Here is a 27,759-nt window from a genome sequence, read left to right as displayed (position 1 = left end):
CATGGTTTGGTTTATTTCTGCTGCTGTCAGAACAGAGCGTCGGCTTCATATTCATCCACATGTGCTGCAGTGAGCAGGTTTCACATGTGCAGGAAGAATGCCTTGATGTATTGAACACATTAATTAAGTGTTACTGTGAACAATATTTGATTAGCAGGAAGTGCAGTGCAGAAATGAGATGATGGTTAGGGGTTAATGAGGGCGATTTAAAAAAACAACAACACTTAATTCCTCTTCTTCTGTCTTCTCTTCTCTCTGTGTGCAGGGCTTTCTTCGACCACTCCATGCACAGCGCCCTGCCTCTGGGAATCTACCTGGCCACCAAGTTCTGGATGTACACCACCTGGTTCTACTGGTTCTGGAATGATATCCTTTTCTTTCTTTAGACTGCATTCGTATTGGCTTTTTTTTTTTTTTCAAGGAAGAGTTTGACATTTAGGGAAATGCTTAAAAAGATTGATGCCATTGTAATGTCAGTACAGTTAAAATATAGCTACTGCTACAGCCAATTAGCTTAGCTCAGCATAAAGACTAGGGATGGGGAAACAGCTAGCCTGGCTCTGTTCACAGGTAATACCATATACATTAAGTTTTTATGTACAAAATGACATTTGAATTATTGTGTTCCTAACCCCCTTGCTGGCACATACTACTCCATCTCAGTGATAGATGAGTGACATTGAATCAAAACGTTTTGGCATTTAGCTGGCACTCGTATAGACCTCTACCTCTTTCCAGCCACTCAGAGTGACAGATGGGCTTTTGTGTCCACATTAAGTCACATATCTGTATTCACCCACAATCCACTTGTGTGTGTGAAGTGAGTTGCCAGAGGTTTGAGACCTGGCACACACATCATCTCATTACCGGAGTAAAGACAACAATTTAAAAACCTTGCAGTTCCGTTCCATGTTCCTCAGATGGATTTGTTCTTGGCTTAATAGATCTTGCAATCATGCAATACAAGCCAAGTGCTTTTATGTATTGGGTCAACCAATATATGTTTGGCAAATGTTATCTCTAAGCAGGAAGATCTCAATAAAATAAGGGCTCGTAAAATTGAATTCCCCCCCCGTATTTTGCTAGAATAAGACAAAACACTACTAGGATAAGTCCTTGTGTTTCAGGCCAATTTCAGTGGATTAAAGGAGTTGGAAGAGAGAAAGCTGTGTACAAAGAGGAGTTAATGGAAATTAGGGCACCAGAAGCTGATATGTTCTCTTGTTAAAAAAAGAAAGCAGAATAAGTTACGTGTCTAAATGAACACGCCGCTTCTTTACTGTGTTTCATAATCGGGAACAGTGTGTTTAGTGTGCAGCAGCTGCTGGGTGAAACCTGACAAAGCGACTCCAAAGAGTTTCTCTTGGCCACAGCACGGCTGCTTTCTCATGTTATTTTGTTCGTGGAAGAATGGCTGTTCTTTTTCCGGAGCCACTAATTGCAGGAGGTGAGCGGGGAGTTCTCGTTTGTGGAAAGCTTTTAATTTAATGCCTCATTGCTTGACTAATGGGAAGGGAGAGGGTCTTTGACCTGAGGTTATTGAAAAAGAAAACTGTGCTCTAAGGGTCTTTTCATTTTTCATGTTGCTGGAGATGTGTTTTGAACATGTTTTTCATGGATGCGTGGCATCTACTCAGCAGTAAATAGATGGGACCTCACTACAGTGAAGTGCCCTGACCTGCTCATGTGCATTCATCTTCAAAGGGCAAAGATTTGATGAAGTTAACATCCCGTGCACTGTTAGATGTTTGTTCGTACATGGATCATTCACCACGTGGGAAGTTGTCCCTTTGACAACAGACATGTCTGGTCTCGTATGAAGACATGTGATTGAGAAAAACACTGCTTCTTTCAGACTTCTCTTTTGTCCTCCAGCTATCAAGCCTGTCATTAGGTATGTGTGTGCGTGTGTGTCAGGAATCGTTTTGCTCTAATGGTGTCTCTCCTCAGCCTTTTCAGTCCACAGACGTGCTGGCTCATGACTCTGACATCATCGAGACATTAGATATTTCTCCTACAAGGCTGCAGTCGTGGTCTATTCTGTTTTGTTCCGCCGCTCAATAGGAGATTTTGGGTTGACATTTGGTTTTGTCCACTTGTCTACTTTTTAATCAAGTGTAATGTTTCTCAAGAGCACCGTGAGACCGGAGGATTTTGTGCTTGTTGTGACGAGACGTTAATATTTAATTTAAACGCACATCCAGCTTTTTCCACATCGTTTTGATACTTCAACCCCACTGGAACAAATGTCCAGTTAAGGTCCAAGTGTGTTGTCAAGTATGATGCGTTATCCAGGTGCTGACATCTGTTGTGAACAGGCCCACACTCAACATCTGGATGAAACATCTGCTGTCCTAGAGAGTAAAGATGAAATAATCGTTTGAATAGGGGGATATCAGCGCACACTGCACAAGCGAGTCCTTCCTTTTAAAGTTGCGCATAGAGTTGCACTTGCTTGTCACTTGTTTTTGAGAAGCAACATTTTTGCTTGAAATTAGACAATTTCTGATTAATTTATTCGAATTGACTAATCAATCATGTAATAGTTGCGGCTCTGCCTAGTTGTATGCGCAGGAAGGGAAAAACATAGTTACGAATATAAAAGAGAGAACATCATTCCTCATGATAGTCCAAACTAATCGCTGCGGGAAGTGTTTGTGATTGATGGATTTCTGAAATTCTCGTGTGTGGGTTTCAGCCCCATTTTGATCATCCGACAGCACTGCAGTTGAAGCGTAGCAATGCTTTTTACCTCCTCCTTTGTGATGTCAAGGGAGGAATCGGTTTACTCGGTCTGACCCTTCAGAGCCTGGTTATGTAAACTGTGGCCTGGGGCCCAGCACGGGTTAACATTCATTCTGTACGTGCCCGCAGTTCTGGTGACCCTCGGTTGAACTTGGATTAGTAGATAGGATACAAACCTTTCATTTGTGCGAAGGGCTGGAAGATTCCAACATGTGGTTTAAAGTGTCTTGTCCGGATTTCATGGTCAAATATGAAAAGGATACGTTTTCATTTGACATTTTACTTTTTGTTCAAACTTTTCAGTGAATGATTTAAGTTGCAAAGAACTGATAACCACAAGGACCTGATCTGCTGTTGGTTTCGTAACAGCCCCAATGTCTGTTAGGCAGTGTCATTATTCTGCCTGGTATTTTGCACGTCTTTGTTCTACCTTCAAACGGTGTGTCTACCATTCCTGACCCACTTTCTCATAATGTGAGCTTATTATCCTCCCCAGGCCTGTGGTGGAAATCAGATCAAATGACAAAGGTATGAGCTGAGCGATGCTACTTCTTTTGTCCTTCCCCCGGCCCAGATCATATTTTCCTTATGTCTCAAGTGAAAAAGAGGGGGAAGACCTGCTCATAAAATGCTTTACCAGCGGGGTTGAAGATTTGAAAAAGACAGATTTGTGATGTGTGGAATTAAGCAAGAGTGCAGAACTGATGAAAGACGACACTGACTGCTTTGTAGAAACAATAAAAACACAGAGCTTTGATGTGTATCAGTTTAACTTTAGTTGAACCGAAATTATATCTGCTCCTTATTAAGGGTGCAACGGATCACAAAACTCACAGTTTAAGAAATATGTACACTTCCTGTAATAACATAAGAGATCTCTGATATTTTGCTCCTTTGATTCATGTAGAGCTGTGTGCAGCCCTATTTATCTCATGCTCGCCCCGTCTCTCCCTCTTGCATGCTCGTGATATGGTCCATTAAGTTTTTACCGTCCACACAGGCACTCAGACATCATAGTTTCAGCTGGAGCTGTGTGTACACATGCAGTGCAGTGCAAGTAGTCTGTACCTGTCATTCAGGCACTGTTGCGCGGGCATGTGCCCCTGTGGTACAGCCACAGACTGGATCAACTGTGTGGGAATCATTGGTCTTATGTGCCGGGTGTCAGGGTGATGTAGCTTCAAATGTGTGGCCATGCTAGATGTATTGCCAATACCATATGGTTTATTTTGCCACAGTGCCTACATACCGTAACAGTTTTATCCACCATCCGTCATCAGTATATTGATCTGGGAATAAGCCAAAAATGCTTGCGTCCATTGCAGCCCTTCAACAGATAAATGGATACTAATGGGAAGGCGCTGACTCTCTGTCCCACTGAAACCATTTGTCTGAGGAGTTGCATCGATCCCTGGCTCAACCTCTGCCACTCCACTGGTCATTGAGTTACTAGACCAATGAGGCACTCCAGTGAGTTTCTTACTTATCAGTTCTGTTCTGTCAACCCCCTCTTCTTTATGGAGATACTTTAGAAGATCAATCTCCATGTGGTCCTCAGGGATGTGTAGGAGCTTCTCTCGCTCTGTCAGAAAGTGCCTATGAATGAAATCATAACTGCGCTGCAGGGATGACCACAAAGCTCAGTGGTTTGGTTCCTTGTCAGCAACAAACCACAGTAGTTGTTGAGGCACGTTATTTCTGTGCCTGCAGTGTCTCTCACAGTTACTAGTAGCTGATTTCCCAACGGACCTCAAGGGCTGCAAACCTTTGCTTCTGCTTCACAGGATTTATTCGGTCATCTGTTGTGGTTCTGTCGGTGTTGGTTTTAACATCGAGTGTGTTTTGACAAAGCAGATCGCAGACTCCTGCCTTTGCGCACACATTTCAGGCAGCATTCTCCCACCATTGTGTTGCGGACCCCAGGAAGAATCACTGCTGCAGTGCTGGAGCTAATGGGGATCCTAACAAACTAACATAGACTGTTGCCATTTTTAAAATCCCCTTTGCTATTGGAAAAATGAGAGTAACCTCCATGGTAGTTGTTAGCGATAGTTCAATAGCACAGTCAACACAACTTGTTATTGTTTTAATGGCGTTTTAAGTTGGTACCATTTTTGCGACCCAACCGTACTGACGGTGTTTCTTACTCAAGGCACTTGGGATTCAAATGGGTTTTTCACTTTGTAAAAACCTGTTTCATTTTAAGTCTGGAATATGATCCTGACACATTTATGCAACACGTCGGCCCCAAATAGAAGCTTTGCGGTGTGGAAACATTTTTTGGGAAAGATTATTCCAGTAAATAAATATTGCACACTCATAAAGTTAGTGGACAAGACCATATGTAAAATGCCTTTTAAACTTTTTTCAACATGGACGACGTAAAACCCTTTTATGTCAGTCATTTGCTGCCTTCCAGTGACACTCAGCATGTTTGACCGAACACTGTCACACGCAACACTTCATTTCAGACAATATTGCTCTTGATTTGTTTTCTTTTGGATCCCATCATGATGATTGACTCATAGTTTTGCCTTACAAATTGAAATGTTGAGTCACACGTTAGCAAGTGTTGATGCTTTTGCAGTGTGTGTCACTCGGCTGGTTTCCTCTGGGAAACACACACACACACGCACATACACACACGCAGCACTGACTGTACTTAGGCTAATCCACAGCTGTCACAACATATGATCTTATCTCTCCATGGTTAGACACCAGGCTGTTGAACCTACACATCTTTTTCCATAACTTAGTAATCGCATGTCTGTTATGTGTGTTAAAATCGATGTGCACACTTGAACCTTCCTCCTTTACATTTACACATTGACTGTGAAACACCTTCACACAAGCAGTGTTTGTGTAACAAAGAATCTATATATATATATATATAAGAACAGCATTTCCTCTGTAGAAGCAGGAATGCTTTATGGTCTCCTGTGTGTATTCATGGAAGGAAGTCATGTTGAGCTGTTGTGACGGACTGAAAAGATCCCGCCTTGACGCGGTGAGTCGAGTTCAGACAGTCTGTCTGTTTGTCATGTTGTTATGACGAGAATAACTGACTCACTTTGACGTCATTGTAATAAAATACACAGAAACTTGACACAACACACAAGTTTTTGTCATGTTCGGCCGACGTCAGCTGAGTCTTTACGGGACGCAACAGCAGGTGTTGGTGTGAGTTTGTCATCATGTGGACCTGGACACACCTACTGTTGCAGGAACGACCACAGAAGTGGTTTTGTGTATTTTGGCAGGTGCTGAAAAGTCTTTGAACAGATTTAATCAACACGATGGCGTCACAACCGGATGTAAACAGGTGTGTAATTGAAATCACAATGAAGAGGTGGACGTGGTCCTACCCATGAATGTTGAGCACTGATGTGGTAACGTAGTAATGACTACTGAGCACTCATGGGTTGGCATGTGTCTGCTGTGTTCCCATCACGAGATCGTCACTGGTTATAGAATAAATATAGAGATTTATAATCAAGTATTTTACCTGCTGCTGTTAAAACTACAGTCTTATAAGCGTGTTTCTATAAATTCATCAAGATGTGATTGAAATGTAGACTTTCAACTTTATTTCAAGGGGTTTAACAAAAACATCACATTGACTGTTAAGGAATTATTGCTACTTTCATAGATAGTCCCTCCATTTCAGGAAGCTTTGAAAGTAATGGTTGTGCTGTGTTACACAAAGGACAGATGAAGCTCCAGGCAGCAGCAGGTTACACTAGCACCTGTAATAACGCTGCAGCTTTAAATGACGTTGATCGTTTTAATGCAGCAGTTGCTTGTCATCGGTCCAGTAGTAGCAGCAGTGTGTTTTAAAATGATTAGAAGTTTATTGTGGTGAAAGTAACAAACTAAAAGTGTCCAGAGAACAGCTGTTTGTCCACCATCTTCCTTAACCTCGCTGCACATCTACCTTTTGCCACCGTCCACGTGCCCTTCCTGATAAACACCCTGTTTCTGTTCTACAACTTTGGGAAATCTTGGAAGTCGGACCCAGGAATCATAAAAGCGTCAGAGGAGCAGAAGAAAAAGGTTGAGTTATACTTTGTGATCACTATGACTTGTTTGGTGTTTTTCCCACTCCCACTGTTTTCTTATATCACGTGTGATGTTAATTGAGCTGTGAACATTTGACCGGTGGGTTCTCCGGTCCGCTGCCCACAGTGGTCGTCCCTCTCTGTACCCTCCTCCGGCCTCCGTCCCTCATTATCACACTCTGATCGACAACGACAGGGACTCAGCGTCTTACCAGGACCCGATTGTCCTGTGTCCTGTGATTGATGATGAGCTAAATTTACCCTGCATTGTTAGCACAGTGCAGGCTAGTCAGCCACCTCTGATCAAAAGCTTCAAAGTCTTCCCTCCGCTGCAGAGGATCTCCTCCCACCTCTTGTTTTCCTTTGACACATGCACATAAGGAGTTTTCTAACTTCAATTTATTTGCACAGAGACGAGCTGTAAAAACAAGATGATAAAAAACACACAGGAGGAGCAAATGTCTCATTTGCACAGATTAGATAAATCCCGTTAAAGGTATATTGCCTTTTTAAAAAAGAAAACGCACACACAAGTGAGTCATACTGTAAATCTCATCGTGGCCTTTGTCCCAGTTCACCGTGAATCAGCCAACTTTCCAGAGTGATCATCCAGCTGGAAACCCTAGCTTCAGCCTGTGCACTGTCAGTAGGTCTTTTGTTGCCCTGCCAAACAGACCTCAGCGAGATGAGTTTCTCAGTTGTTGATTCATTTTTCTGCCATGTCTTTCTCTTCTTCTTTTTTTTCTTTTCTTTTTTTTTAATCCTGCTCTTTATTCTCGTTTCTTTGCTCCAGACGATCGTGGAGCTGGCAGAGACGGGCAGCCTGGATCTGAGTATATTCTGCAGCACCTGCTTGGTAAAGTCTATCTCCTTCCCCCCCGCCCCACAAGAACTGATAATGCATATGAGGGATTATGTCAATAAGCCGACTTTTCATTTTAAGGATTCCTTGTTTGTGTTTCTTGACAGATACGGAAGCCTATCAGGTCCAAACACTGCGCCGTTTGCAACCGCTGCATCGCCAAGTTCGACCACCACTGCCCTTGGGTGGGGAACTGTGTCGGTACGTCGGCGTACACCACTGCAGATTTATGAGCATGTCAACAACCACAGCAACACATTCACTTGCCAACAACCAGCTGCTCCTAGTTTTACTCCTCAGGTGGAGAGTTTTGATTCTATTGTTTCACAGCTTCAGATTTCCCTTAGCAACACATGTCCTCACTAAAGGCTCTGCTCGGACTTTATTCTGTTTTTTATGCACAACAAAGAAGAGCTGAGGGGAAAAAAAAACATGATCTAACACAGGAAGCACTACGTAATATCTTCTTGATTGTAAAAAATTAAAGCTTTATGACATAAAAACCTCCAGTGGGACTTAAATAAGACCACATCCTTAAAATCATGAGTTATGACAGAACCTGAATGCAGTGGAGAATTATTCAATTAAGTCCTTCATCCGTTGGAAAAACCTAAGTGAAGTGTATGTACTTCTGTCTTTGTAAGGACCAGTTTGATTATTAGGCCTTACAGTGAGATCATTTTGGTGAAATCTGGGTTTTATTTGTGATGGTTAAGTTTAGTGTAAAGGGCCAGGAAAAGCGTTATGTCAGTGAGTGTCCTTACACAAATAGAAGTACTAGTGTGTGTGCGTGTGCGTGTGTGGGGAGGTGTGTCGTCTGCACTCTGGAGACATTGGTGGAAGGAAGGCGGGCAGGGGTCCTGTAGCACTTCCATTTTTCTGTTGCTCAGGATGAAGCTTTAAACGTGAGGAAACTGTCTGAACAAACAAAAAGTTTGGCCTCATGACCACTGGGACAACGGTCCAGTAAAAAAAGTGACACAAAAAGCTTTTAAGACGTGTTCAAACATTGGAAGCAATTTATGATGCGGTGAGGGTGAGCTTTCCTTGTACTGCATGTTATGTTTTAGAGGGTAAATCTATAGCAGGTGCACTGACTGTCTCTCAACAGGTAATATCATGATGTTATGTTCCCTCATAAGGCCTCTTAATGAGTTAATAGACGGTACTGCAGGAGCGCCTCATTCATGTGCTGATTGTGGCAAAATTCAATGTAAAGGTCTAACAGGATAAAATAAACAATGACATTTTATATCCAAAAGATTAAAAGTCGAGTTCACTCTGAAGTCATAACGCTCTTCATTATTCTCAGGAACAGAAGGGAGATAGGGACGGAGGTATGCACCCATAAGGCGCTGATTCTTGTTGACCATGCTAGCGCAGAGGTGTGGTTCTGTTGTTGGCAGTGTCTCCTTTTTCACCCATCCTCCCTCTGCTGCTGATATTGGAAGACTGTGTATAAAGATGGACATTGTGTCTCCGCTTCCTCCCACTATCCAGAAATTAAACCAAAATATCCTGGACATGAACACTGCCATCTTGAGCTGAGTACTTCATTTGGAGACTAGTGATTGGGTGGCTGGAGCTGCTGTACTGATGCACCCATTGATACTCACTCGACCAATCTCGTTTCAGTCTCAGTTGTCAGTCATGAGGATTCTCCCCATTTTTATGGCATAAAATAACAAATTTAAACCAAACTTACCAGAAAAATCCACATTTGGACAGAAACAATCTCTGAGGGAAATGTATCCAATGTGTACTCTAGTGAGTCCTTTAGTACTCCAGTTTACTTTAGTTTACTTCGATTTTTTTGTGTGTTTATTTTGGTCCGTGTCCCGTCCACTAACATAGAGGAGGCAGCGTTTATAGACTATGCTGCAAACAGCCACCAATCGGCTTTACTTTAGGGAAGAAGTCAAGTCGTCCATCTTTACATAGTGTATGGATTAAACTCAAATTGTAAATAAACCGATTAGCATGTTAGCATTCAGCTCAAAGCAACAGAGCCACTAGTACTGCTGTAGACTCTTAGTTTTGTTATGGATGAGGACCTTTATAAACACTTCACACCTTGAAATGCTGTAAGATTTTATTTGTACTGAATTTTGTATGTCTCCCTTCTCTACTGTTCAACACAGCAGTGTGACAATGAAGTGATCTCATCCCAGTGACTTCTGGATTTGTCCAAGCATAAAAAACTGGACCTAACTCTCACCTCAGCTGGCAGAGGCAGCCAAAGCCACAAACTGATATGAGGAGCACAGAATTTGACATGTTTTTGTCCTTTCCTCTGCAGGAAGTGGGAATCACCGCTACTTCATGGGTTACCTGTTCTTCCTGCTCTGCATGATCTGCTGGATGATATACGGCTGCATCTCCTGTGAGTCAAAAAGGCCTTCTTTTTTTTTTATTCATTGCATCAGCTCAACACATACATCTTCCTGTTCCTCTGCTGACCTCTTGACTTCATCTTCTCTGCCCTCAGACTGGAGGATCCACTGTGCCACCAATTACGCCAAGGATGGTTTCTGGCTCTACCTGACCCAGATCGCCTCCTGCTCCCCCTGGATGTTCTGGATGTTCCTCAACAGCATCTTCCACTTCATGTGGGTGGCGGTGCTCATCATGTGTCAGCTCTACCAGGTCCGAATTTACTTTTTCTTCTTCTTCTGAGTCTAGCTACCACAATATCAGTGATATAAACTCGTATCGGTTTGGATTGTAATCGATATTTCCGTCTCTTGATTCAAAAATGTCTCTGTGCTCTTTGCTTTTCCCTCTTGTCAGATCGCTGCTCTGGGAATCACCACCAACGAGAGGATGAACGCTCGGAGATACAAGCACTTTAAAGTCACCGCCACGTCCATCGAAAGCCCATTCAAGTAAATGCTCCTCTGTTATTCATTTCTGCATCCTGACACATCTTCTAGACTAGATGGGCACATACCTCCACCAAGGCTAATACCCTATCTCGCATTGTCAAATCAGTGTTTACCATTAATTATCCAGACTGTGGAAGCCCATCATATTCTAATTTGTCCGGCCACAGTTTCGACCAAACACTGTGCAAGGTTCCAGATGACTGTGTCTCTTTTCTTCAGTAATTTACATTTAAATCTATAATATCTGAACCAAAGGTCCATTGTGGTGCTATCAGTTGTTTTTGCAGAACTGCACTCGTGACGAGTCGTGACACTGTTGCCACTAACTGAAGCCACTCCCCTGTCTCTCTCTCTTTCTGTCTCTCTACAGCCACGGGTGCATCCGGAACCTAATAGATTTCTTCGAGATCCGCTGTTGTGGTCTGATCCGGCCCGTGGCGGTGGACTGGACCACGCAGTACACAATAGAATACGACCAGACGTCTGGCTCGGGCTACCAGCTGGTGTAGACAGAGGAAGAGGACGATGCCGAAGAGGAAGGAGGGGATGAGGGGGCAGGTGGAAGTTGAGTGCGGCTGGACGGATGAATAGCTTTGAAGGATTGCTCCCCCCCCCTCCTCTTCCCTTAACCCCCCCTCACAGATGCGATTATATCGAAGTGATGCTGTTCTCGGGAGCGCTTGCTTTTTTTTTGGACCATCTCTCCCTCACCGATCAAAACACTTTGGGGAAAAAGAAAAAAATAATCAGCCAGGACTCGCATGCTGTTACAGGGCAACACCACAGCTACACCCCCCTCTCTCTGCCCGCACCACCACCGTTACTACTATTAATACTACTACTACTATTCTACAACATCAGATGTCATTACAGTACCTTCACCGCTATCCAGCGCCCCTCCGCTTCGTCTCCTCTCCCGAGCCCTTTGGACGGTGTGATGCTGCCAGGCACGAGCGGAGGGGAGGGAGGAAGACGGACGCGAGGAATTACAAAATAAAAGCTCTTCTATTTGTACTGGAGATGCGATGCTGCAGAGACAGCAGCGCCATGAAGTGGCAGTATCGCTCTTTCCCCCCCACTTTAAACCCTTATTTATGGTGTCCCTGTTGATGTGCCCTGTATGTATTTCCTGTTTTTGATTGGTTCGGGAACCCTGGCGTTCCCGTGAAAATTAACTGTGGTGGCCGTGGAAGCTAAAGTAAAGTTGCTCTCTTGTTTTTTGTTTTGTTTTTTAAATCATGTATTTGTTTCTCAGTATGATAGAGATAAGGGAATGTCTTTTTAACGTCTTGATTTTGCACCGTGATGATTTGTGCGTGGCTCTGATGAGGATTTGCCAACATTGTTGATCTTATCAGAGGAAAGCGTTGGGTTACAGGCGGAGCCGCTGGAGGAGTCCCACTTCTCACCTGCTCAAACAAAGCTGCATCCGCTGGAGACAAAACTTTAGAAGATATAAGATTTCTTTTGCTATTAAATAATCTGGAGACAGTTGTTATGCAGTATTAGAGCAGGATTAAATGCAAGAACTGGGACGTCTCCAGCTGCAAATCACTGTAAAGTGACCGAAGATATCCTACAGACAATGTGATACAGGTATATTTATTTTAAAACTATTTATAGATAAAGTAACTATCCTCTAGCACCATCGTTTTTACATTTCACATCATTTTAGCTGAATAGGTTTTTATGAGAAGAATTATTAAAGAAGTACCTGTGGCTGTTGAACATGGAAACTCCACAGACAGGTACAGCAAGTGTATTTATTAACAGCAGAGACGAGTGTAAAGACGAGGAAAAAGGAGAGCGCAGCAGAAAGATGGACGAGTTTATGTAAATGGTTCATTCCATGTGTTTTTCTCAAGAAGCTGTAAAGTCTTATTTGTTTTTGGTGTTTTTTTTGTCTGCCCACAACATTGCACTGATTTTTTTTATTTTTTAGTTGTTTTGTTTTTTGTTGCCGTTACTGAACAGAAAGGCCCAGCAGCTCCCGTTGTTTACAGTGAGGAAGACATGGGGCCCAACAGACATGGCCGCCCCTTGCAACACTTCCTGTCTGGACCCCCGCACGGTCGGCTCCGCAACATCAGCAGCAGCAGCAGCAGCAGCAGGATGGACTGAAGTGTAAAGAATGTGCATCTGTACATAAACGAAATCCTTTTTTTTTTTTTTCCCGTCAGTGTTAGTCGAGGGTGCCCCTGGATTTAAATTTTTTATTTTTTTTTCAGTTTGGGGGATTTCTTCCAACTAAACGGAAAGAAAGAAAACGAAGTGACTGTACTCCAAGTGTATGACTGTAGCTTTTAGTGATGTCTGACACTGCTGTCTATAGGCATTTTAACCCCTAGGTACCCTTAAATTTCCACTGCATGTACGATGCTTGGGACAGCTGGGCTCTCGCTGCTCCCCCCTCCCCGCTGTGTCAATCCGACCCCATTCTCATCACCATGGTGACAGCCCGGCAAGCCACGTGTCTGTATATAGTGAATGTGAAGTATTTGCAAGTACTTTTCTGCGTTTCATCCATTTGTCTGGTTTTTTTTCTTTTCCTTTTCTTTCTCTCAAATCCAGTGTGTTTAGTGGAAGTCGTCTTTCAGGGCGGCCAGATCCCCAGTCGGGCCCTCCTGTGCAAGTGTGTAATATATTTGAATGTTCCATGCTTGTGGACTCTGTAGTCATCCTAAAAGTTTTTTTATTATTATTATATTTTCTGTCATATATTGCTGGGTCTGTTATACCACTGGATGTACAAATTGTAAAGCAAAGACACTAGAGAACTAAGGCAGACGCCATTTTTTTGGGTTTGTTTTCTTAAAGCTGAAATGTGACCATGCAATAGTTTTAAGGATAGAGGGAGGTTATATTATATTAAGGCCTCCCAAACTTTTTGGGCCTCATGTTTGCATCATCAGAAGGGGACAGTGTGTGTGTGTGTCATCATTTCACTCCCACCACCATACAAACCACTGCCCGACGAAGACGCCACGCAGCAGCCGCAGTTTGTGAGCTTTAAAAGGTCCGAAATCACGACCCGGCTGTTCAGATCTCATATCAGCGGAACATGCTCCCAGGAATTAGCCACTTGTGTGTTCTGATGATGCCTTTACAAGTTACAGGAGGTAAATGGTGTTTTCTAAAGAGGTCAGCACCCCACCCCACCCCGCTCATCATCAACTCAAAGCCATTTCAGTCCTCACTAGTTCTTCCAGCAAACCCGTCCCTTCTACCCTCTCACCTCACCATGTGGAATAAAGAAAGAAAAGGAAAAAAAAAAGATAAAGCACATAATCATCTCCAGTGCCTCTCTGCCCACCTTCAGACATCACTGTAACTCCGCTTCAGATGTAAACATATGGGCATGGTTCAGTTTTAATGGCTTTAATAATAAAATACAGTCAAATGTGAAATGGTGGTTTGGTTTGTAAATGTTTTTTTATTACGCCGTTTCAGCGTGGGAGCACAGAGGGTAGAAAACACAGAGTAACGAAGTCAAGAGTAGCACAGAGGAATGTGTGAGGGTGAGATGTTCTGTCTGAGCGATCCACTTCAGCTTCATCACTGAGCGTGAACCAGAGCTCCGGCTCCCTGGCCGTAACCGAAGCCTTTGGGCCCGAAGTTCTTGGCGTAGCACGCTGTGGAGAGAAAGGGAGGAAAGAATTAAAATGAGAGATTTTAGATGCAGATGTCATTGTTCCAAAGCACATCCTGTAACTTTTTTATTCATCGGCTAAAATGTGGAGGGAGAGGGAGAAATGAAACTTCACTTATGATTCATTTAAATTAAACAAAGCAGCAAGTTTGATGCTTTGTAAGGAGACGGATTCATGGTTAATGTGTCCATGGTAGTGTTTTGTACTGCTCCAGTGTGATTAGGTGGTCAAAATAATAATATTACTAACTCTACACTGATGGATACAAGGACATTTTACTGTGTTTTGGTTGAAATGTCCCTTTAACCTTCAGGCCGTGGATATACTGTTAAGCCACGTGTTCGCATAGACGACCAAATGGCTTGGGAGCTCGATTGTTCCCATGCTTGCTGTGAAGTGTAATATGAGTGTTCCACTAGAGGCCCCACCACAGAACTCGGGCTGTACAGAACCTATAAATTAACTGGAGATCAGGTACAGCCCCGACCAATCATGTCTGTAATGCATCTTGTGGATGAGTAGCATGCATTTCGGAGGACGTTCGCCAAACGGACGCAGGGTACCGATGGCAGCCATGATGCCTTCTTTTAAAAGTAACTATATCTCCACCCTTAGTCAGTCACACTTACAGTCAGTAGTTACTCAGAGCAGCAGGAGTCTTTTGCCAAAGGCCTTAAAATTGATCACAGTAGGAAGTCATGTTAGTTAGCGTGAACAAGGACTCATGAAATGAAGCAGCGAAAAGGAATTCAGCCATAATTGATTTCACGATATATAGACTTGTTCCTTTTCCCACTGATGGGTCAAAATGTCTCCCAGTTAAATTGCACTTGCACTTCCTGTGTCTACGGTCAAACTGAGCAGGGGTGTCATCAGACAGAATGCAACCCCCTCTGTGTGTGTGCGTGCGTGTGTGTGGGTCATTCAACTGGCAGTAGCTGAAGACAGAAAACCAGTTTCCCAGCTCCAACCCTCAGTTGTTTATCTCACACCAGCGTGATAAGTTTGAAACGCGCTCACAGTTCAGATTGTGGTCAGACAATGAGGAGTGGAATTTTTCACTCTCTTTAAATCCCGCCTGGATTTTTGTTTCTGCTGCAAAGTGCAGGTCTGCTGGCGGCATCGGTCTTCAAAAATGTCCATGATGAGTAACAATATCCAGTAGACAGAGTCGGGATGTCTCTGAGAGGACGGAGACAAAACCACTGATTGATAGCAGCAGCGGCAGAGTTTGGCCTGTGTTGGGTTTAGAGACCGAGAGGCAACATTCCTGCTCATCAGCACATGGTTTCATTATGACGCTCAGCAAACATCCATCTGCCCGTGTGTGTGTGTGTGTGTGTGTGTATACGGCCAAGCCATCCTGTCTCACGGTGCTAATGAGGAGAGAGGGAAATCACAGTGGAGGTCAGGCTGCAGATGTGGACAGGAAGTGGCTCAGTTAGCTGGACAAGGCCGCTGTCGTCCATCCAAACCCCCACACACACACACACCAAACAGGAAGTCACCCTCATACGGGACGACAGTGAGTACAACAGTCTGCGTACGTGTGTTCTAGGTTTGTTACATACCTGCCAGTCAGGTTTGTTTACGCTGATATGATCACAGCATTTGTCAATAGCAGCCGAGCTTTAAGAGCTGCTGTGTATAAGATCACTTGATAATACACAAACCCTCACTTGAGCCATGTGTTCTTACTTCCTGGTTGAAGAACTGAGCGCAAAATACTTGGTACCTGGCAGATGTCTCACTCACATGACATCAGTATGTTCACAGAGACAATGCAAACACCCTCAAGCTGCTCCTGGTGCAGTGTTAACCATGTTCACAGCCGAGGCTCGAGATAGAAAATATCCCTGGGGGCCCCCTCATGTATGTCCCTTGGAAGAATTAGCAATGAGTAATTTTAACACTTAACTATTTAGTTATGAGAAAGATCAACAACCTTTTTCCCCATGTCACCACAGAATGCCCACATGTCCTATTTTAAATGGGTGAATCTGGAAACCTCTCGGCGTACTAACAATACTCTGCATTAATGGGTGTTTATCTGTTTTCAAGTGGTTGATTTATTCCCCTCTTGTTTTTTGCCAGCGCACGTGTTGGCTACAGCTAATGCTATTTTACACTGTGTTATTTGTGGCTCTCTGTGAGATCTCAGCGATGGCAGAGATCCATCAGGAAACACAGAAACATTTTGTTACAGCCACTGCACATGTTCAGTTTCTTCTCACCTTTGCAGTAGATTTCTCCCTCTTTCTCCGTCTGGGTGGTCGACTCCAGGCTCTTTCCACATTTCGCGCAGCGGAAGCAGTTCTTGTGCCACGGCTACGAAGAGAAAGGATGTTAATGTACAGTGGCAGATGCTCAAGTCTCTTGAATTGTTACGATTTGTGCAAAAAAAAAAGAAAATCCTCCAACATTCAACAACATCCTTTTTTTTTTTTCTACAGCTGATCATTGCAGATCACATTTCACTTCCTACATCGTATCCAATCGCAGCTTTTTATAACATCTTCTTTATTTCGAAAATTACAGGTTACGTTTGAGAGTCAGTGGAGCCGCAAATAGATTTGGTCCCATTAGGAAACACATTAACAGCTCCTGCCCGCCCAATGACATCACCCTCAATAAATCAGCACGTGCGTGAACCCACATGTGCATCAGCGACGGGAGGAGAGCGGTCCACTCCCTTTTAGAGGGAACACAAATCTGGGCTGCTCTGTGGACGGGGTTTTCATGTGAGCAGCCACTCTGAGACTTGTTCGGGACACACAACGTGCCAACAGATCTCCATTACAGTGTGAGCTTCACGGCTTCATCTGCTCGTAAATCTGTGTGTCAACAACATCTGCCAGGAGCCCGGTGTCCGCACAGCGAGGCGTGATTAATCGCATCTTCGTGGAAAAGCTTCAATCAGAAAGAAACAGGGTTCGTGTTCTCTCATTAGGGGACGCTGCACCGAACCTCCTGCATGTGGTTCGGCGCTGTAAAATAAAACCATGTGCGTTCAATTCGGTCACTTAAGTTTCCTCCCTGCTGGTTTTGCGATGTGGACCGTGGTCCTGTGGCGTTCGAGGACACGGCCCCCCGGTTAGAGGTTTGATTTCTGTTGGATGCTAAATCAGTGTGTAATGATAGTCCTGTGAAGATGAATACACACTACACGTTCAAAAGTTGTGTTATAACCCCATTAAGTTCACACTGCAGCGTAAGTCGTAGGAACACATTTATTCTAGTCTGTGGTGTAAGATGGAGCGCCGGGCACAGCCTGTTCATGGAGTCTCTCTCAGTGTTGTCAAGACGACCTCATGAATCCTCACCTGAGCCAAGAGACGTTATTTCTGTAACTTGGCTGAACGAGTGAAAGCCGAAAGAAAAGTTGGCTCATATCTTGACAGACATCACAGTTTAATCTGCCAGACAGTGAGACAGTGTCCAGAGTGTTTTTCACTCTGCAAACACGTCTGTCTGGCTCTACTGTCACTTCTGGCTGGTAAAATAAATTAGTTAGTTGATTAAGTGAACGGTCAAATATGAACCATTAATAATTTTGTGCTATTTAGTAATTTATCAAGCAAAAATGCCACACACACACACACACACACACACACACACACACACACACACACACACACACACACACACACACACACACACACACACACACACACACACACACACACACACTGTTTCTCTCTCACATTTTTAAATGTAGGATTTTCTTTTCTTTCTTTTTTTAAATATCTTGGACAAAGTTATAATTTTAAGGGTGTTAACTTGCAGGTTTTCACAATGGGGGCATTTCCGTACATTTTCATTTGCGCTTTGTTTTAGTTTTCCAAACTGTCGCAATGTGTATAAGGGCATAAACCCCTCAACATACTCTATAGTATTTGGGGTTTTACAACTCACTTCAGTTGCCAGGATGCTCTGATGATTGTTTAACTGCTCAGATGAGGACCTTAAACTGACCAATATCCTGCAATAGGTCCTGAACTGGGACCATAGTGGAGCTACAGCTCCTGTGTGAAACAATGAACTCTCTTTCTCTACCTCGTAAAATGAGATGCACACAAAATCTCCATTTGTCGAGTGAAGAGGAAAAGAGCTTCATCACAGGATATTGTTGAAGGGATCATTCTCTCTGAATAATTCGATGGAGCAAATATATTTTTCGAAGCCTGTTGCTTGTTTTTCCTTTCGCATGCTGTTTATTCGTAATTTCCCAGATGTGTAATGGCCTTAAGTCCGTGGAAAATTATGACGGACATTTTCCTTCCCTCCTCGAGTGATCATTCTCTGTGGAGTCATCACTCACATGTAAATGCTCAGAGAAGCGTGTTATTAGCAGGATCATAGAGGAGCCGATGCATACACCCTCCTAACCTGAACAATGGGTTGTGTGTGTCGAGCATGTTGACTGACCGATCCAACACTGCCAGGCAGGTTAGGCACACACTGCCACTATTGTGCTGCCTCCTGAATGCAGCATGTTTGCCGAGGTGCAGCCGGAAGAAGCACAATTAGCTGCTTAGTCCATTTTGAATAATAACTCCTGTTTGTTAATTGATCAATTGTTAATATATGAAGCTGTTAAATGTTTAAAAAAAAACATTGTCTTGTATTCAGAAGAAGCTTCAGATAAATCTCCCACCTTGCCCGCCCCCATGATCTTCTCAGCTGCATAGACAGAGTCTCCACATCGCGCACATTTCTCTGAACCTCCAAACTTCTGGGCAAACTTGGACGGGTTGGGGTTGGTGGTGGGTCTGTGAGTCTGCGTCCTACGAGACAAGAAACAGGCAAATGAGGAAATGACTGATTGTTTACTTATAAAACGTTAATTCAGCTCTCTATTGTTTTATAAATTAAAGGGCTTAAAGTCAGATGAAACATTTATTAATTCTTGTGTAAAATACAGTTTTAGAGAGAATTATTTAGAAATGAAACCTGCTTCTGCAGGGAAACAAAACATTGACATTTTAAGGCTCAGAGAGGTTAAATATTCTCAAAGTTTTCTAATGCCAAAACCTATTTTCTTTCAAAAGTATTAATGAATTGACATATTGAATGAAGTATGACCCCACATTGCAACATCTCTCAAAAATACCTCAGTGCCAGTGTCAGTTAAACAATAACTTATGCTTCAATAATGTCGATTGACACAAACTCCAATCTTAACTATCGTCAGAATTTCCTTAAAGCGACACACCCTCTTCATCTACTCTTGTGTCTTTAGCCAGTGGTGGGAAAGCGAGCAGGGCCCCCTGGGGCCCCCGAGCGGTGCTTATCGGAGGGTGACTGGCAGCCCCAGTGGCCCCCTGAATGAAGCCCTTTGTGGCCAAAGACTGAGAGGAGGGTGATCCTGCTGGTCACATAATGAACTCTTTGACAACTACAGTCATCTGACATCTGGGGCAGGAATAAACCTTCTGGGTACGTGTGCATGTGTGTGTGGGAGGGGCGGTGGATTTTCTGGTTTGTTTCTTGGTGCCCACAAAGTGACAAATACGCAGTCAAACACTCTTAGGTCTCAGAGGTGGGTGCAGAAAACCCAGAAGCCTACAAGCTGCTAATAGGTGATGTATTAACTTTAAAAAGTTTAAACATATTAAATATTTCAAAGATCAGCTTTGACTTTTCTGCTGCTGGAGTTACACCGTCCACCAGAGCAGCTGGAAACAGCCGCAGCTGGATTTGATCAAGAGGCCGACTGCCAATATTCCCGTCAAGGTTTCCTTCCTCTCTCAAAACCTTGTGGTTCAGTCAGTGAGAAACAGAGCAAAAAAGTTTGACATCTTGAAACTGGGGCCATTTGAGCCTTGTTTATCTCCAAGTGTCAGGACCGCTGATCTTTACTGTAAGTGGCATCTGACTGCTGTGTAAGTATCAGTCATGTAATAATCTTTTATCACTGACCTCGCTGTAGCCATTTTTATATCGTGCTCCCATCTGGTAATCCTTCCTAAGACCTGGAATAGGTTTACTGGCTCCAGAACCAAAACCTTGGACAAGGCTAGGAGGAGGTATGGCTATCAGGACATCTAAATGGTACTACTTCTCTTACTGGTTCCGCTTGTTGATCCATTCTGAACTTTAACAGCTCTTATCAGCTCTTTTTGGACTTTTTCTTTGACAGTATTTTTATTGTAGTTTGTCTGCAGCCCCCTAAACCACAAAACCACTCCTGCTCAGTGATCTGAAACCGAAACAGAATCATTCTCTGACCATTACCGACGGAATTTATGAACGCGACCTGAACAATAGGCTGGATAATGCTTTCATTTAACCATTAACTCTTGTTTGTATATGTTAACTGTGTGTGTGTGGCCACCAAGCTGCTAACACACATCACATACCTGAGCTACGACGAGTACTCTGCATTTCTGTGCACTATTGGACCTTATAGGAGGACATTTTGGGGAGGAGAGGACATTTTCGTCTGTTTGATTTGGTTTTAAGATGCAGGTTTAGTTAGATTCAGGTCAGGATAAGGACTGGGGGTTCAGGCTCATTTACGCTGCCTTGGCTCGTGTTCATCATGTTGCATTTGGACCAATGTTTGTTCAGCTTTATGTACCAGGGGAACTACATATTTCAAGGTCAGCGATATGAACACAGTCGGTGTATTTTTATCAATCCTCCTGTTAGATGGAATGAATGTCAACACAGCTCTGATGAAACGCAGCAGGATGAACAACACAACTCTGAACAGCAGCATGTAGAGTAGTGACAGATCGAATGACTTCATCTATGATTATTACTGCGCCACACTTGCGTCAAACACACACACACAGCATCCATATGCGGCACAAAAGCGTCGGCCCGACTCACTCTTCGGGTTTGATTCCCAGCCGCTCTCCCCGGTCCATGTTGAGCGTGCCCGCCCCCTGTCCGTAGCCGTAGCCTTTGGGGCCGTACTTTTTACCGTAGCACGACTTGCAGTAGATCTCCTGGTCATGAATGGCCAGTGTGGTGCTGTCTAAGCCCTTCCTGCAGACCACTGTGGACACAAAGAAGGACAATGTTGTAGTAATCTTGTCAGATGACGAAGAGACACAGTACATTCTGGTGATCAGAAAGCTGCCGGCCTGCAGTTCTACGTCTTCGCCAACCAGTGCAGTTTCTGTCTTTATACATTTTTCCAAGACTCATATGAGGTCACTGTGACCTTTGACCTTTGACCACTGAAATCCAAGTGACAACTGGTCAATATTTGAGAAAATTCCCGAAAGGCAGACTAGAAAGATATGTTCAAAACAAACATATGTTCGACAAAAAACCTGTTCTGTCCCAGATCTAATCAATACATTTAAGAGTCTAGTGAAAATTTGTACCAAAGCTGAAAGGATCATCCAGATGCAAATAAATTCCTCACGGGGTTCCTGATGTTTCACGTTCTTGGTCCTGTGAGCACCCAAATCGAATCAGTTTATCCTCGAGTCCAAATGAACATTTGTATCAAATTTGAAGAAATCCCCTCGAGGTATTCCAGAGACGTTGCGTTCTCGAGACCAAAAACGGGTTTGGTGAGGTCACAGTGACCCTGATGTGCTCATCCTTGAGTCCAACTAAAAGTTTGTACCAAATTTGAAGAGATTCCCTCAAGATGTTTTTGAGATATCGTGTTCACAAGAATGGGACAGACAGTACGGACAACTCGAAAAAACTAAAATGCCTCCAGCAGCTGGCAGTCTGCAGCATAGAAATAGTGTCTGCGGGTTTCTGGAAGAAAATTAACATTGTGTTTGCTGCTGGAAATGTGTACTGGAAACATTTTACATCTGAAATGGCGCTAACAAATTCTGCGACAATTTGACAGTGACCATTACAACTCTTAAATGTTTCAACTGCAAACTTCCAGCAGTGAGCCCACAACATGTGTCTCTGGGAGGTTTCGCCTGTTCCAGTCCCACACAGAGATCTTTATCCCGTGAACCTTCTTTCTGACGAGAGGCGAGAGATTTAATCCAAACAGGGAAAGATACTTGGGGAAGTTGCCGCCCTTCATTTTTCATCTCGAACGAAACAAGAATAATAATTTTATGTCTGTCACTGGTGATTTTTTCCCCCTCAGAGGGTTGTTTTTCACAGGCCCGTGGGATTTCTTTATCACATCCCTGTTACTCTCACTGAATGTTCACACCATTTAAGCCTTTAGAGTCAAAATATTGACATGCAGAGAGGGAAAATGAATTTAAGCAGCAGAGGAAATGTATTTTCTTTATCCAGATTTGTATCATCCTAACTGGTTTTCCTGACGTCTGTCTTGGATTTATTCAAGCAGAATGCAGTAGCTGTTTGAAAAGCAGGTTTGTGTTAACCTAAGAACTCAATATCAGGGGAAAATACAACAAAGGAATTGCGGCTGCTCATGACTTGCACACAAATTCTTCACACACCAGTCAGTACTGTGTGACCATCTGACACCGGTCTAACATTTCACACGACTGGCTGGGAAAGTGTCTCCGCTCCAGGCCCTCTGATCTCGAGGCCAGCACTTTAAAAAAATAAAGGCTTTCACGAGCATGTTAGAAGATTTATGGGTCCAATTGTGTGACTCCTGAATCCTCATATTTCCTCAACCTCACTTGTTGCAGTTGTTCTGCAACTTTTTTCACACATATTTCCAGTTCCTCTCCACCACGGTAACATCATTCATTGTGCGCTACCACTGCTATCAATTACAGGAGGTCTGCAACGAGTTCAATTTAAGACTTTTTTTACGACAATGAATGAAATCTTAAGACCTGTGTCATGTATGACGCATGTGACGGAATATCAGGGTCCCAGAATCCCTTACACATACCCATAACTGAAGATAAGGTGTGTAAGTAGCCGAGTACTTATCAGTTCCATGTTGGTTTTGTTTGTAGTTGTATTGCAGCGTGATAATACTGTATCGCTGAGAAAGAAGTACAACACATGGAGACATTAAAAACGATTAAAGCCGCAATTTCTCTTAAAAACTTTTAAATGCACGTTAACGCAATTAAAATCGACATAAACGCACATAATATTCTAACAATATTCAAGACTTTTCAAGCCCACAATTTAGAGTTTAAGACTTTTTAAGACCCGACAGAAACCCACTTTAACAAATAATGAAGACATAGTCACTGAAGTAGAGTCAAGTGAGGCTTGATTCCAACTGAGTGTCTCTATTGTCTGTAGCTGCCTTTTACACACTGAAATGGAAAGTGTTGAATGTCAGACAATGTCAGAAAGCGCCAAAGGAGAAAGGAGGACGCCACGTCGGCTCGCTCCTCGTCTCCTCAGTGTAAGACAAAGCAGCCCTTTGTAAAAAAAAAGAAGAAGAAACTCATCTTTTGTGGCTCAAACTGCTCTGGTCTCCACTTGATGGCGGGCGGCTAAATGAAAGTGTCCGTGTAATCCTGTTCTCCATGCAGGGTCCTCACTGGAACATCCTCACTGACATTTCAAGGACGGTTCGGGACCGGGCCGCCCACTCATCCAGCAGACTGACAATAACGTAGTGTGGACTCAACAAGCAAATGGCCAGAGAGAGAAATGTCAGCAGCGGCTCTCTGATGAGCGCTGGTGAGTTGAAGCAGAGTTCACCGAGCGCTCTCATTCTCGCCCATGGAAGAATTACTGTGAAATGATCTTTCAAGACCCTTTGCAGCTTGGAACGAGGACGTAACATCACACAGACGCCCTGTAATATATGATGAATACAAGCGATCTGTGGAGGTGGATGGAGTATCTGCTCTTGGCAGGTCTTTCATTAACATGAGGACTTTTCAGACGGCTGGCAGCAGCTTCTGAAGTCTGAGCTGTCAGATGTTTTCTTCAACCAAATGGGTTTGTCAACGTGCTGAAGGTAAAAAAATCAATCATGGGATTTAGGAGTTGGCTCTCAAGCATCAACTTTTGGCGACCTGTACTTTTTCTAATCAAGAAAAAGAGATGGACTTCAGCAGGCAACCCTCAATTCTCAGATTTTGTTTTTATTTTTTATTCTTCAATAAGAGTCTTCATATCTTCAAATATATGAAGACTACATGAAGCTGATATTTTGGTAATTACTTTCTAGCTAGTATCAGTATCGCCCCCCCATAAATCTGCATCAGTCATGCACTACCTCATACACCCAATTCCACTACTTCATCTCTGTACAGTGCAGATCCAATGCCAGGGCTCTTATTGTCACATATACCTCCTTGCATGCACTTCAATTAGATCATTTCAATTTAATAGCATGAGGACATAACTTCACACTGCTTAACTGGAGACATACAATTCACTGGCTTAGACGTAATCTATAAATCTGTGGAATGCTTTGAAAGCAGCGATGTGTGTGTAGTTCAAATCCTGCATTAACCACAAGCATTGTCATTCTTGTTTACTCGTGGCCGGCGGCGTCCAAACGGCAACACTTACTGCAGAGGAAACAGCATTTGTGGAAGCTCTTTCCGTCACACTGCACTTCCTCGGCGTGGTAGACTGTCCCACGGCACGCGCCGCATTTGTTGCCTCCTCCCCAGTTTGGCATTGTGTGTGTGTTGTCCTAACGGGAGACAGAGAAAAGACGTGAGACATTTACGCACAGATCTATTTGTTCCACTCTGATTTGTCCTCACCCAAACTTTGGAAACAAACCAATTCCTTCAGTCCCATTCACTAAGGAAGCATGACTGGGAAACTGAGCATAACTTCATTCCAGCACCACCCTTCTTCATTCATATCCGCACACAGTTCCACCTGGGGCATCCTCCAGGTAGAGCTGCGTGTGGATATGAATGAAGACGGCTGTAATCATACTACCTGAAGAGCTCTAATTTAGGTATTTAAAGCATAAAGCAGTCTCTCTCTCTCCATACAGTTACTGTATATCTGCATCAGCCTCGGAGAACCTGTTTGGCTGGATATCGGAGTAACACATGTTTGAATTGAAAACCAGTGCTCCAGGCCATAACTACCACTCTGACAGAAAAAACGCACACAATACAAAAGGAGGTCAGCCCAAATAACAGGGCAGGCTAATACCCAGAGGAATGTTTTAAAGCGCCGAGCCTTGAGGCTTTTGTTGACTGTTGTCTGACGGGCCGTGGCTGTGGCTGCAGGGTGTAAAAGCACAAACAGGAGTAAATCAGAGTGTGAAGTAACTTCTGCTGTGATGGCAGTGAGCCCACGAGACGCACCCAGCCCCTCCCTGACTCACATGCGCGTCTGTCTGTAATTACACGCTCACTCATTTAACGGTTTTTAAGATGCTCTGCTTTCCTTGCGTATCACCGCGGAGCGAAGCAGCCGTGACGTCCTACCGCGGAGATTGAAATGTAAAAAAAGCTCTGTGATTATTAACTTAAGTGAAAAGAAATAACACTTCATGAACTATTAATCTTGTCAGACGCTCGAGTTCTCCTCCCGGTTGAATTAGAGACTGTGAAACCCTTTAAGTTCCCACAAGGGTTGGGTGTGATGACAAAGTCTACATTAAGCAACACTATGCTACTTTTTTACCCGAAATTAGCAGCTTCAAAATTAGTTTGATAGTTCATTGACTTGGAATACGGAGAACGGAGCCGCTCTTATTCCCGCTCCTCACTCTGTAACTTTGACGAAGGCTTCGGCAGCCTTCAGTTGTCATAAAAACTCAAAAAAGGTGTTTAGTTTGTCCAGTCTGGGCTACTGTAAAAAAACATGGCGGCGTCCGTAGAGAGGACCCGCTCCTGATGTAACTACAAAGTATTTAAATATAAAGGTAAAGAAAACGACAATTCGTACATTTCAGATGAAACACATGAGTGAAAACATCACCTGGATTACTTTATATTCCATTGCTGCCAGTAGATCCCTTTCACCTGAATCTTACACACTGGACCTTTAAAGAAATCCTCAGGAATACATTACTGCCGATAATAACTTTATATCTGATATTGCATGACGCATTAAGTCCAACGAAAACATCTTTGTTTGTTCTCCTGCTTCTTGTTACATCATCATTTCATCTGTCTTTGGGCGGTGACCTCTCTGACCCTCACAACCTCATCAGTGGCTGCTGCACCATGTCTGCCAAAGGCTACTAATTCAATGCCGTCTTCAGTTGTTTATGAAATTCAATGACAGTCTTTTAGATTTAAATTCTGTCATTCTGACGCCACAACATCTTTCCCGGAGCCGTAAACACTGGACAGTAGATTTGAAGTTGTGAAATCTGGCTGCAATCACAGATGCAAATGACACTGCCGCACAAAGCAGAGAGAAACAGCTCGTATTACATATTCACAGCATTTATACTAAAAAAAGGAAAAGTTCTATATTTATTTAACATGTTTTCACGTCACTCTTCACTTTCTATGACCTGCAGCTTCTTAGCTTGATGACATTGAAAGTTTTGTGTGTTTTTAACCAAACAGCAGCGAATAAAAAACCTTCACAGCTAAAGTTTAAGTATTAAATGGCTGAAAGTTTTTTTTTTTTACTAAACTGCACTTTATCTGAACCCAGTGGGGAAAGTAAATACAGTAATGTTTTAACCTGCAATAAAGGACAGAAGTTGCTTTAAAGCTTTAACGCTCAACACAAATAACACGACATATAAAGGTGATTATAAACGTAACAAAACGTTTATTTGAACCTGTTTATCTTCAGTAAACCCGTCTGAAACATTATTCAGGTTAACGTGCAGCATCATGTGTAAAGAATAACAGGTTTACCTGAGCGTCTGTTTTTAAAAAGCAGGTAAAGTCCGGCTGTGGAAGTCTCCTGGCTCCAGATGAACGTGTGTTAACTGTTCTGCAGACTCCTACTACACTGACCCTGAACGCCACACACTGCACATACTGCGTGTGGGAGGAGGAGAGGGTCCGAGGGGCGTGAACTCACCACTGCTGCCTTCAGGCGCTGTCGGGAAAAAAAAGGAATAACACTAATGTCATTGTGTCAAAAATGTCAATAATGTCTGAACTACGTTTCTATCACACACGTGGGTGAGAATTTAACCTGGGCAGCTACATGAGAGAGTGTTTAAGAGCTAGAATGTATAAGCTGGTTGAGTGTTTTAATTTTTGCATGGTTGCGGTGGTTACTTGTATTTGATTTGTTTTTACCTGATTTGATCAATTTCAAATACATTCATATCACCATGGAAACATATGTTCAGTCAGTGGCAGCTTCAATGGTTATAAAAAGGAAATGAGACAGTTTTATTTATAAACATTTCATATTTATAGGAAGTGAATGTAACAAGTATTGAGTTACCTGCTCTCTACACTGTGTATCTATCTATCTATCTATCCATCTATCTATCCATCTGTCTGTCTGTCTGTCTGTCTGTCTGTCTGTCTGTCTGTCTGTCTGTCTGTCTGTCTGTCTGTCTGTCTGTCTGTCTATCTACCTACCTATCTACCTACCTATCTACCTATCTACCTATCTACCTATCTACCTATCCATCTACCTACCTATCTACCTATCCGTCTGTCTATCTACCTATCTATCTACCTACCTACCTACCCACCTCACCTACCTACCTACCTACCTACCTACCTATCTATCTCCCATCTATCTATCTATCTATCTATCTATCTATC

The 27,759-nt window shown here is 43.2% G+C and overlaps 2 protein-coding genes across 3 annotated transcripts in view; one reads left to right on the top strand and one right to left on the bottom strand.

Annotated features, from left to right (window-relative positions):
• zdhhc17 (zinc finger DHHC-type palmitoyltransferase 17) overlaps positions 1–11,626 on the top strand; it is a 28,191-nt gene extending 16,565 nt beyond the window's left edge. For both annotated transcript variants that reach the window (XM_035147391.2, XM_035147390.2), the window contains 8 exons: positions 266–366; positions 6,674–6,798; positions 7,597–7,659; positions 7,773–7,866; positions 9,965–10,048; positions 10,154–10,311; positions 10,456–10,550; positions 10,921–11,626. In XM_035147391.2, coding sequence (XP_035003282.1) covers positions 266–366; positions 6,674–6,798; positions 7,597–7,659; positions 7,773–7,866; positions 9,965–10,048; positions 10,154–10,311; positions 10,456–10,550; positions 10,921–11,059 — 859 coding nt within the window. In that variant the 3' untranslated portion in view covers positions 11,060–11,626. The remainder of the gene's footprint in view (positions 1–265; positions 367–6,673; positions 6,799–7,596; positions 7,660–7,772; positions 7,867–9,964; positions 10,049–10,153; positions 10,312–10,455; positions 10,551–10,920) is intronic.
• Positions 11,627–13,963: 2,337 nt separating this feature from the next.
• Positions 13,964–27,004, bottom strand: csrp2 (cysteine and glycine-rich protein 2). The gene is made up of 6 exons (XM_035147392.2): positions 26,887–27,004; positions 24,608–24,734; positions 21,038–21,206; positions 18,858–18,987; positions 16,435–16,528; positions 13,964–14,182 (listed from the first exon to the last, which is right to left on the bottom strand). The coding sequence occupies exons 2-6, from the start codon at positions 24,717–24,719 to the stop codon at positions 14,106–14,108; spliced, it is 582 nt and encodes a 193-aa protein (XP_035003283.1). The 5' UTR covers positions 24,720–24,734; positions 26,887–27,004; the 3' UTR covers positions 13,964–14,105.
• Positions 27,005–27,759: the final 755 nt, after the last annotated feature.

This window comes from Hippoglossus stenolepis, chromosome 22 (genome assembly GCF_022539355.2).
Source record: "Hippoglossus stenolepis isolate QCI-W04-F060 chromosome 22, HSTE1.2, whole genome shotgun sequence".
Lineage (NCBI taxonomy): Eukaryota > Metazoa > Chordata > Actinopteri > Pleuronectiformes > Pleuronectidae > Hippoglossus > Hippoglossus stenolepis.
This window is presented reverse-complemented; position numbering and strand designations above follow the sequence as displayed.